The sequence below is a fragment of the Rhinopithecus bieti genome, unplaced genomic scaffold (genome assembly GCF_001698545.2).
Source record: "Rhinopithecus bieti isolate Rb0 unplaced genomic scaffold, ASM169854v2 scaffold_23411, whole genome shotgun sequence".
NCBI lineage: Eukaryota > Metazoa > Chordata > Mammalia > Primates > Cercopithecidae > Rhinopithecus > Rhinopithecus bieti.
Genome location: NW_016811046.1, coordinates 193,350 through 205,829, shown reverse-complemented (window position 1 = coordinate 205,829; position 12,480 = coordinate 193,350). Strand labels below are relative to the sequence as shown.

General features: G+C 37.2%; 1 protein-coding gene across 2 annotated transcripts in view; it reads left to right on the top strand.

Moving 5' to 3' along the window:
* HAPLN1 (hyaluronan and proteoglycan link protein 1) overlaps positions 1 to 12,480 on the top strand; it is an 86,529-nt gene that overhangs the window by 63,780 nt on the left and 10,269 nt on the right. For both annotated transcript variants that reach the window (XM_017893441.1, XM_017893442.1), the window contains one exon: positions 5,395 to 5,766. In XM_017893441.1, coding sequence (XP_017748930.1) covers positions 5,395 to 5,766 — 372 coding nt within the window. The remainder of the gene's footprint in view (positions 1 to 5,394; positions 5,767 to 12,480) is intronic.

The following is a 12,480-nucleotide window of genomic DNA, read 5'->3' as shown; positions in this document are numbered from 1 at the left end:
GTGGCGGGATCTCAGCTCACTGCAAGCTCCGCCTCCCGGGTTCACGCCATTCTCCTGCCTCAGCCTCTGGAGTAGCTGGGACTACAGGCGCCCGCCACCATGCCCGGCTAATTTTTTGTATTTTTAGTAGAAGCGGGGTTTCACCGTGTTCGCCAGGATGGTCTCGATCTCCTGACCTCGTGATCCGCCCTCCTCGGCCTCCCAAAGTGCTGAGATGACAGGCGTGAGCCACTACGCCCAGCCAGAGAGATTATTTTTAATGTTCTTATTTAGCCATCTTAAACACATTCCCCAGTTGGGTTTATTATTATTATTATTATTATTATTATTATTATTAATCTAGGAAATCCAAAAGTCTCGAGGCTACTTCATCCATACACCGGTGGAGAAAGTAACCAACATCAAGACTGGCTATCTTGCACCATCCTCAATTCATTTTAAAAAGACAAACTTATTTTTTAACATTGAAATTTTGATTTGTATCAGGGAGGTTCCCAAGGGCTTCACTTTCAAAATGAGTGGTGTAAGGACCATGAGAAGGGAGGGATGAAAAAGGCGGCTTTCTAGTGGGAAAGGCTTTCTGGAGAGGAGTGAGGAAGCCCCTGACAGCTGATCATCCCTGTCCTTCTCCAGGATGGCTCCCAATTTCATGTACCGTCATTATTTCCCATGATGACTCATAAAGTATATAACTACATATGACCTAAGTTTAAGGTGTGACTTTGTATGGATTAAAAACATAAACTTTGTGGCTCACACCTGTAATCCCAACACTTTGGGAGTCCGAGGCAGGTGAATCACCTGAGGTCAGGAGTTCTAGACCAGCCTGGCTAACATGGTGAAACCCCGTCTCTACTAAAAAGTACAAAAAATTAGCAGGGCATGGTGGTACACACCTGTAATCCCAGCTACTTGGGAGGCTGAGGCAGGAGAATGGCTTGAATCCGGGAGGCAGAGGTTGCAGTGATCCAAGATGGCGCCATTGCACTCTAGCTTGGGCAACAAGAGTGAAACTCTGTTTCAAAAGAAAACAAAAGCCAAAAACACACATAAACTTTGATCCAAAGCACCCTTTCCTTTTTCCTGTTACCTAGATTTCTGTGGGTATGAACTGCCAAACAAATTTTGTGCTTTTATTAGGACTAAGAAAATAGGCAGTGGTTCAATGTCATAGTTTTAAATTGTTTTTCTTCTCCAGTTGTGTTTGTCCTATTGTTTAAAAGTCTTCATCTAAATTTCATAGCAAGTATAAAGATCAGTTGTTTGCTCAGGCCATTTATTTTATTATTTGGTGAAACGAAATGACGTCCTCTGGATTTCACAGCAGAATTTGTAAGATAATAACGAGGCTCCAGCGGTTCAGTGAGTCCCCATTAGTGTTCTCACCAGGCCCTGTTGTTTCCCCTGGAGACAACTCTGAGCTTTGAAGGGCATCAGATCTTTCCAGTCATTGTCACTAATGGAAATGGGGAATTTATTTACTTGTAAATTGCACTTTAAAAAATTTCAGTCCCCCACTGGACATCTGCAGTTTCCCCAATTTCAACATTTAGCCTCATTTATGGACAAAATTAAGCTCTTCAACAATATGCAAATGTTTATGTGCACCTTTTCATACTGAAAGGAAAAGGGGAAATGGACAGTTGTATGCTACATAGTTTTATTTAAAAAAAAAAACAAGCAATATTTATTCTAATTATCAAGGTTTATTTTTATCTTTTGCATTTCAATTGCTGTGCAACAGCCTGCTAATCAAACAGTTCTTTTTTTTTTTTTTTTTTTTTTTGAGACGTAGTCTTGCTGTGTTGCCCAGGCTGAGGTACAGTGACGCAATCTCAGCTCACTGCAACCTCCGCCTCCCAGGTTCAGGCAATTCTCCTGCTTCAGCCTACTGAGTAGCTGGGACTACAGGCATGCACCACCATGCCTGTCTAATTTTTGTACTTTTAGTTGAGACAGGGTTTCACCATGTTGACCAGGCTGATCTCAAACTCCTGACCTCAAGTGATCTGCCTGCCTCAGTCTCCCAAAGTGCTGGGATTACAGGTGTGAGCCACTGCACCCATCCCCAATCAAACAGTTTTGATTTAAACATTAATTTCAAACTGATCCAGGAGTTTAAATCCAATTATCAGATTCAAGATTTTCTCTAGGCAAGAGTGTGCAAAGTTTGTAATCAGCACCTGTGGTTCCCTTTCCTCTGTCTTCATCCCTTTCCTTTCCCTGTCTAATTCAGTGTGTTTCCTGGTTGGTCTCTGTGATGACAACCTGTGACATAGTACCTGATAAAAACTGCAAGCTCAAGATTCTCATGAGGTAGACTTATCAGAGTCCAACAGCTAAGGTGTGGGAGAGCCTTCAACAGACCACTTCTCCAGCAATGCTCAGTGCTATATAGTTTGCAGTGTAGATCTTCTAAAAGCAAACAAACAAACAAAAACATTATTCTTAAGGCCATTTTTGGAGGTTTAGCCTAAGGAACCTTAATGGCCTTAGTCAGTAAATATATTACCTATCTTTGCTAGGGTTCTTTGAATTTCAGTCAAAGACTTCTGGCATCTATTACCTCAACAAACACACACACACACACACACACCCCAAAACAAATGAGAATGGTAGAATTTTATACATTTTGATAGACTTGTTAAAAAACTATTTTGGGTGAGGGTCAGTGGATGTTTGGTGTCTGCTTGATTTTCAACATTATACCACACAAGTCATCCTCTAGTCACAGTGCTGGAGTAGAAGTAAAACACAAACAAAATCAGAAGCCTACACTTCTAAAATACTGCAAGATGGTTTACAGTTAATCACAGAAAAAAATTAGAAGTCTGAGTCCCTTATATAAGAGTTTTGATCTTTGCCTTAACCCTTTAATTTATAAAACATTTAGAACTTGTGTTCATTCTGGAATCATTTATGATTACACTAAACCTCCCAATTTTCCAAGTCTCCTATTTCCAAGTCTCACAGGTGGCATTTTATGTATTTACTTTTTACTCCACATGATTCAAAACTTTATAAATAAGTGAAATTATGAAAGACTAATATATGACAAAACTATGCTCTATATTGGGCAGTATCTTAGTTGGAAAATACTGTGTAAAATCTATGCAGTAGGAACAGTTTAGTAGTTAGTGTACACTTCGTATTGGTCAGCCATTATCCTAAGTGTTTATATGTATTAGGTTAATTGTATATTGTAGGTAATAGTATCTGTAATTCACATATAAGGAAATTAGGGCTTAGGGGTTGCACAACTTGCCCAAGGCTACAGAGCTAGTAAATTGAGGAAGTGAAGTTAGACCAAGGTCGATGTCACATTAGAGCCCTTGTTCGCAACTTGTATAACATCCTCTATGCCAGTGCATTTGGGGATTATTTTTGACTTTTAACTTCGTATTGGTCAGCCATTGTCCTAAGTGTTTATATGTATTAGGTTAATTGTATATTGTAGGTAATAGTATCTGTAATTCACATATAAGGAAATTAGGGCTTAGGGGTTGCACAACTTGAAAGGATAATGAAACTGAGACCTCTTGTAGCTATGTGTCTTATCTAAACTATGTTCCAGTATGGGAAGGCCCAGCTCCTGGGGTGTTCCCACCCCCAACCCTTGCCCCCCACAAGATACTGGTGAGGAAATGTTCCCTATGACCTCAGGCATTACTGAGAAAACTTAGTCGACAGCACTTTTTCCTCCTCCTAGAAAGAAGACACTAGAGATGTTTCAGTAGAACTTGCCTGCAGGCATTGTGGATATTGCCTGGGAAAAATTGTATGTAGGGTATAATTACACAGATTTATCTTTTATATCTTGAGATTCTATGGTCCTAAATAATGAGCTCAAGAATGGAATATAAAGGAAATGCTTAATGAGCTGGATTAGTGATTCCTCTTAACTAAATACTAAATGAAGCCATCATCCTCGCATGTCGTTATCTATTCGAAGTGAGGGGCATTGATGGCTTTGCTAAACTTTTCAGCTTTTTGAGGCTTGGCACTCATTTATAAATGAAATGATATGCTCATTAAAAATATTAATTCTGATTGCTGTATGATAAAAATAGAGATGCTATGTCTATTTTTTGGACACTTTCTATTTTAAAATCCAAATCCTATATTTGCCATTCAATAACTGTGTGTCTCAACATGGCTACTCTTCCTAGTGACCTGGACATCTTAAATGATTCATGGTGAAGGATTATTCAACACCTATCTGCCCAAGGCAAGAGGTCTGCAGAGTTGTGTGAAGGGCAGCTTTGGTAGCTTTGAAAGCTGTGTATGGACACAAAGATATCCATATCCAGGAACGCTTATATCACTTTCTCATTTTCAAATCTTGCACATCCTCAAGAGACACTGTCAAGGTCAAAAGCACAATATGCTAGCCAGGGGGAAACCCCAGAGAAAGCCAAGATCTGAAAATAACAGCTGGTATGTAGAAAACGGCAGACCTGCTGACTTGGCAGACTCAGGATATTGTGGTGCTCTTTGGAAGGCAATAAAGTCCTTGGAGGAAAACAAAAGGACAAGGAAAGGAAAGGTGGAAGTAATAAGATAACTGCAAAATAAGACATAGTAGGAAGCAAAGAGAGAGAATAGAAGGATATTTAAGGGGGTAAAGAAGGAAATAATTATTTGGTTAATTGGAAAAGAAGTATAACTTTGGATATGCTTTTAACATTCAAATTTTGAGGAATACATTTCAAAATCTTCTGGAATTTGTCAAAAGCATTTACTAAAATTACCTTTGTCTAATCTTTCTGTGAAAACGAAATACATATTTCCTGAAAGGTTTCAAAATAGCCTAACACAGGTGTATATTTGACTAGAAGTCATAAATGTGAGGATATTCCGAGTTCTTTGGCCAGAACAGTACAATGAAAGTGAATCATGTTGCTTCATATTTTGCCTGTAAGTACAATACAAACTTATTGTGTTAGAAAGCCCAGCTGGGTTTACCTTACCTTGAAATGTTTGGGTTTATATTGATGAACCCATCATGCAACTCTCTCACTTCTCTTGGTCTTGTTTCTATGTTTTTGATATTTAAATGTAGAAGAAAAAAATTGAAACAATAATAAATAGAATTTATTATGAAATCATTGACCTTCAAATGACTGTGGAGTCTTATATCCAATATTTCTTACTGACGATAATGTAACTTCTTTCCCTTTGGTTTAAAATACAAGACTACTTTAGAGATACCCTCTAGTTATTAGAGGTCACTTTCTATATGGTTCAAAAGAGATTATGTAGAGAAGAAGCTAACTACCCAAAGCTACCCTTTGTCAGATATCCTGTATATGTAACATATTTCATTTTACGAAAATGTCTGAAAGTATATTAATAGCTATTTTCTTTTTTTTTTTTTTTCCTTTTTAATTATAGCAGAAAATGGCCCCCGTCTACTTGTGGAAGCAGAGCAAGCCAAGGTGTTCTCACACAGAGGTGGCAATGTTACACTGCCATGTAAATTTTATCGAGACCCTACAGCATTTGGCTCAGGAATCCATAAAATCCGAATTAAGTGGACCAAGCTAACTTCGGATTACCTCAAGGAAGTGGATGTTTTTGTTTCCATGGGATACCACAAAAAAACCTATGGAGGCTACCAGGGTAGGGTGTTTCTGAAGGGAGGCAGTGATAATGATGCTTCTCTGGTCATCACAGACCTCACTCTGGAAGATTATGGGAGATATAAGTGTGAGGTGATTGAAGGATTAGAAGACGATACTGCTGTGGTAGCACTGGATTTACAAGGTAAGTATCTATAAGTCACATTCAACGTAGAAATTATCATTAACAGTTGCGTTTTTTCATTAGGAGTAATGTCTAGTGGTTACCACAGTAATAAAGTGAAAAACCAAAAGTCCTTGCCCAGCATCTTTTTCTATTTTTTGTATTCTATAGTCTGCCTTTGATTTCAGTTTTCATGTTTGAAATGTACACACAATGCTTATGGGCAAAATTGAAGCTGTTTGTAACTAGGAGAAACGTGCAGTGGAACTGAATTAACGGTTTTCAGATACTGCCTTATGCTACTCAAAATTTAAATTCTGTTATATTGTTATTGAGAAATTCAGATTGTGTACTTCTTTGTATTATGTTTCTAAAATTATCTCAGTTTCAAAATAATGGCATGTTTTGTAAAGGACATCTGCTAACTAAAATATATGTAATCATATTCTGTAAAATGACTGCAAAACCTTAATTCAACAAAAAAGTAACCTCTAGCTTTAAATATTCTTCTAAAGAAGTGATTTTGTAAGCGTTCAGAGTCTCTTAGCCATTTGGTCAAGGCATTTTGTGGGAGAATTCTATTGCTTCAATTTGTAAGCCATCCAATAGGTTTAATAACCAACATGTGTACAAAGCCGTACAATAAAAAGTGTCCTTGCTATCCTTGCCTCCCCTCTGCCCAATGTCCACCCTCTAGAGACACTCCTCTCCTTAGTTTCTCATGAATCACAAGACATCTTATTTTTCATAAATTTCAGCATTATTTTACACTGAAGGGTGGATTTTGGGAGCATTGATAGAATGCCTTCCTTCCTTGTTTACATAAAACTCTTAAGTGTATGCTTGCTAGAAGCTCCTTTTACCCCCGAGGACAGATTTGTGGCTTTTGGAAAAATATCTGTTTGGTCCACTAGCATATCACTGACTATTTGACCTTTTGAATCCCATACAATCCTATCACGTGTATGGAGATTTATTTGCTTTATACATCTAATAAATTGCACAACATTGTAAAGTACATTTTTGTGACCTTTCCTTGTCTCTCATAGATAGTTCTTGGCCCTGAGTACCTGCCACCTTGTGCTTTAAGTTTTTATTGATTCACATTAGTATCCATGAACATTGGCATTATTCAGGATGGAAGGAGTTGACTTAGAGAAGACAGTCGGTCATCAAATATTAATTAAAACTATTTATCAGAGGGGCATTAAAGGTTGGAGAGAGCCTTGAGCTAGTAATATTAAGAGGCTTAGCTTCACCTCAACTCTGCCGGTATCAGTTTTGTAACTGGGGCAGGTCACTTATCCTCAAACGAGTTTGAATTCTATTATCTGTTGTTACTTTTTCTTCTAAAATCCTATCTTTATATAGCAAAATATTTCCTAAACTTAAGTAATTAACATGCAATGTTTACTATCTCTCTGTGTTTATTTTACAAAATTAAACTCTAAGTTAAAAGAAACCAGTATAACTTACCAGAAATAGAAGGAAATAATAAAAATAAATATAATAAAAATAAGGTCATTGTTTAAAAGAAGCTTCAGCCTGTGTTACAGCATAATGCATTATAGGGTCAAATCAAGTCTCCTCCAAGACACAATTAGGGATGCTGAAAGGGGAAGAAGCAAACAATTTTGTTTTCTCCTAGGCTCTGCACCATTGCAAATCTCCAGATTCTCCATGCTTAGGGAATATTCCCTGCCATATAGCGTATGTGCATATGAGCTAAGTAAATGTGGTCCAAGAAACCAATTTAATTGTTACATATTTTTACAAGTGCTATTTTTGTGTCATGAGACAGAAAGAATTCCAATCTTTGATCTTTTCATTCAAAAAACGTATAGTCCATTAAAGATTCTCAAATAATTTAATGAAATAAGGCAGAAGTCAGTAAAATAAGTGGGCACAAATTTCTATAATCATATGTTTTACTTATTTTGTTCTTGTTCAGTCAACCTTCTTTATAGATGACGCTTAAGACCAACACTTTTTCTAAGATAACGTGGCTAGCTCTAGTAAGAGCTAGAGCTGGAATTTGATACCAAAGGCATTGGATGAAGCCTATGCTCTCCTCCACTGTGATTTGAGGGTTTGCAAGAAGGAGAAATTTTCTGTTGGTAGAGGAGAGGCTTTAAAAAAAAACAGCAGCATTCGGCAGCTTCAGGCTTCAGAAAATTCTGAAAGACCCAAAGTTACTGGAGCGATAAGCTAGGACCTGTCCTGTGCTCATGGTAGCTGTTAAATTTCCCTCCTCCATGATATTCTCATAGCACCTTATGTAGACTTCCATTATAGTTCTAATCACATTTTGTTTTGTAAATATTTGTAAATTTGTCTGTTAAACTTGATCTACTTGAGGACATTCAAGAGCCAAGAACAAAATTCATGCTCAGTAAATAGTTTACAAGTAAAAGAATGTTTGAAACAAAGTGTTTAAACTTTCAAATACAAAATGTGTGCGTGCAATGTACTTTCAAATACAAAAAGTGTGCGTGCAATGTGGGAGTCATGGAAACCATTCTTAAGAAAGAGACATTTAGCTGGGCGCAGTGGCTTACGCCTGTAATCCCAGCACTTTGGGAAGCTGAGGTGGGTGGATCTCTTGGAGTCAGGAGTTTGTGACCAGCCTGGTCAACATGGTGAAACCCCATCTCTACTAAAAATACAAAAATTAGCCTGGCATGGTGATGCACGCCTGTAATCCCAACTACTCTGGAGGCTGAGGCAGGAGAATCGCTTGAATCCAGGAGGCAGAGGTTACGGTGAGTTGAGATCGCCCCATTGCACTCCAGCCTGGGTGACAGAGCAAGATTCTGTCTCAAAAAAAAAATAAAGAGATACTTGATTTGGACCATGAAGGTAAGCCTTTCAAAAGCTAAAGAGCATGAAAAAGCAGGAGAGAGGGCACCATACATAAGAGAGAGAAATTCCTCAAAGCAAATATGTGAACAACAGATACCACCAAGAGCATTCCAGCTTGCCTGCATTAAGTCTCAGATTGGTGACAGGGTGGGATAAAAATTTTTAACTTTTCATTGTCGCTAATTTCAAACATTTGGAAGAGTAAAAGGAATAGTACAATGAATCCATATATCATCATCCAGCTTCAAAAAGTATCATGATATAGCCAATCTTATTTTAGTTTGCTTTCTTACTCCCACTACCACAGAATAATTTTCAAGAAAAACTCAGATGGGATATTATTTTATCTAAATATACTTCAGAGTAAGATGAGGATTGATATTTCAAAGTAAAATTATAACAAATTAAGATAGTCACAATAAAATAAAAGCCATAAAAATAAAATTTGAGAAAACTTAACATAAGCTAAGGACAATCTCCACGTATTCTGGGATAGACGCTCAAGATGCAGCAGATTAATATGCATAAGAGTTTGAAATCTGTGCTGAACCACATATGGCAAAAGACATACCTTCTGGTTATCGTTTATTAGCTCTCATTCTCATTTTTAACCTTTTTCATGATCAATTACATTCTTACATGTGACTATCTACCAGTCAGGCAGTGGTACTCAAGCTCCCTGTCAGTCTTCTAACATGCACCAAAGGACCAGGGAAGCTTCTCATTTTAAATGCCTTGATTGAGCTGCTTTTCCAACTGTAATTGCACATTATCTTTAATTGTGTTGGTCCCTTAATACCAGTTTAAATGCTATTTACACTAAAGAATTTTACCAAGTAGAAAAAAAATTTTTCTTCATGATGCCTACATTATATAGCTCCTATTTGTATTACAAGCTTTTTTTCTGCCTTGGATTCAAACCATATATATATCCAAACTACATGTATTTATTCTGTCTTGGATTCAAATCATATATATATAGATAGATATATATCCTGTCAAATATAGGAAGAGGCCACACCCATACCTATGTCCTAGAGTACCAAGCACAGTGCCTTGCTGTCAGTTGTTGTTTAAGAACTGGCCATATAATCACACTGACAAAAAAAAAAAAAATTGTAAATCCTTAACAAAGACTGACCTTCATGTGAGTTGGAATTAGATATGGAAACACCGTATTTTCATACAGAATCTTGGATAGGGCAGAGCCCTCTGATTGCTGCCAATTACCTACCTAGAAATAGCACCCAACAAGCAACCAAGCTTTATACAGATATAACAAAAGAGTGTCCCTAGGAATTCAGGGAGAAGCTTGGACTACAGAATCAGCAATTCAATTGAGCGCAGCAAACAATAAATACACAAATAATGATATGAAAAACATGACACTTGTGCTTCCAAACTTCCATTGTATTCATCTTCCATTGGTGAAAATGGGGCTAAATATACAAAATTATAGTCTGAGAACTATCAGAAATAGAAACACAATTTCAGATATGTGCATAGCATGGATAATCACTATGACAGGCACTAAGGAAGGTAATATTATTTATGCTATATGGTCTCTGCCTTTTTATTACTAGAAATATTTACTTTATGTAATTATTAAAACTTACTTTAACTTTTACATGTCCCTTTTGATTATATTTTGACATATAAGTATGAAGGATAAATTAGTCAGTTATTCCTTGGATAATCATACCACCTTCTTTCCCATCCATAAAAGTTTAACTTTTCTTCTTTTGCAACACTGGATAAAAGCAACCATTCGCTCCATAATTCAGCTGTAAGAATTGCACATTTTTTCTACAGAGCCAAGAAGGTTGCTGCAATTGGATGTTAAAATCTTAACTAGCCAGAAGTATAACAAGTAAACAAATAAAATATTAACAATCATGAAGTTCCAAAAACGGTGCTGCTGGTAAGAGACATCTTGCTGTTGAAATGTGTATGTGAAATTTGTAGAATATAGGGAAAGTTTTAAAACTTTGAGTAAAGCATAGAGCTTTACCTTGATTTACTTGGAATATGTTATTTCCAGCATATCAAACAGTAATTCAAATTTGCTAAGTAAATCTTTTGAGCTGATACAACACTTGGTTGACAATTCTTACAATTGAAAAATACTAAAATTTTAACATGTTTCACTTTGACTCTAAAACATGACTGTATGAAATTATGTTAAATTTGAAAACAACTCAAATAAAAATACATAGCACTGGATGTGGAACTAAATCAGTCATATTTAAGTGATGCTCAGTGGTTAATCAAGGACAAATTACTAGAGAAAAAAATTTCCCGATGTTTATGAGAGTCTACCAAAACACACTACAGTGAATTTAAACCTGAAAGATTTTCCAGGTCTTTAAAATTAATATAAATTAAAATATTCTGCATTCTCCAATATTACCATCTTCAGCCATTTTGGAAATGGAAGTCAACCCCACTGGTTTCTTTCTCTCTTCAGGTTCAGACACTTTGAGATTTTTCTGTCACTTTAAGATCTAGCTAAAAAGGGAATGTCTACTGAATAAATTGAATATTTTCCTTTTCATCAGCACTCCCAGGGTTGCCGAGGAAAGAGGATAAAAGATATGAGGGACCAGGGCACCATAATAGTTTTTTCCCAGCACTCACTGGGTTCCCAGCTCAGTGCCTGGACAGAGCCCTCCTTAGATAGAACCATGTCCAGGCCTTCCCTCCCCATCACCACAGGAGTTAGTGGCAACCAAGAGAGGCTTTTACTCCTTCCTTTTGGCTCTGATTCAGCTTATAGATCCTTCAGCCAAGAACCTGAGAAGGCAGAATGAGATCAGGAAGCCTTCTTGGATCTCTGCCTTTCATGGATGGTGCCAGCTGGATTGCCCTACAGGGACAAACATGTCCTACGGAGGCCTTCAGTGGATGTGACTTGATTTAAGGCCATTGAAATTTCTTCTTGTAGTGTCTTCTAGGACAATTTAGTAAAGAAATATTTCCTGTGTATGGTTATGCTATTAGTGAGTTTGTGCTTCATCTTGAATAGCATCTGCAGTCTCGTAAAATAGCACATGTGCTGTAACTCACCAAATTACTGTGTCAGTGGGACAAATGTTTGCATTCCACATGCTAAAATACTAATTATTTCTCATTATATTCAAAAATTCAAGGCAAGCCCTTGAATAATGATTCTAAATTAGTTATCTTTTAATAACCATGGGAGAAATACTTTGACACAGTAGTCCTTTTCAAAGTTCAGCGAGTGATGCAACTTTTCTTTCTTATTTGGTAATCCTTAGCCTTTAAAGAAATTGGGCAGAGTGTTGTGAGACAGCCCAGTCACCTCCCATAATTATTTGACCAAAAGAAATGTTTTGGAAAGCTATACATCTTCCCAGGCAAAATCAAATGCCAAGTCACACTGTTCACATTTGCTAAGGAACTTTTGTCCTCAAAATATTTAACTTAATTATTTGGCATTAGTCAATCAATGGATGTCTATTCTGTACCTACCTTTTATACGACAAGCTTAGAGAAGTTATTTTTTCCTGTTTATGGGCGGATCACGAAGTCAGGAGATCGAGACCATCCTGGCTAACACGGTAAAACCCCGTCTCTACTAAAAAAATACAAAAAACTAGCCGGGCGAGGTGGCGGGCACCTGTAGTCCCAGCTACTCGGGAGGCTGAGGCAGGAGAATGGCGTGAACCCGGGAGACGGAGCTTGCAGTGAGCTGAGATCCGGCCACTGCACTCCAGCCTGGGCAACAGAGCAAGACTCCGTCTAAAAAAAAAAAAAAAAAAAAGTTTCAAACCCCTTACTTTCAGTTTGCAATATATACATGTGGAAGTTGAAAAATAGTAATGGAAATACTTTTAAATTAAAGCCCTTATT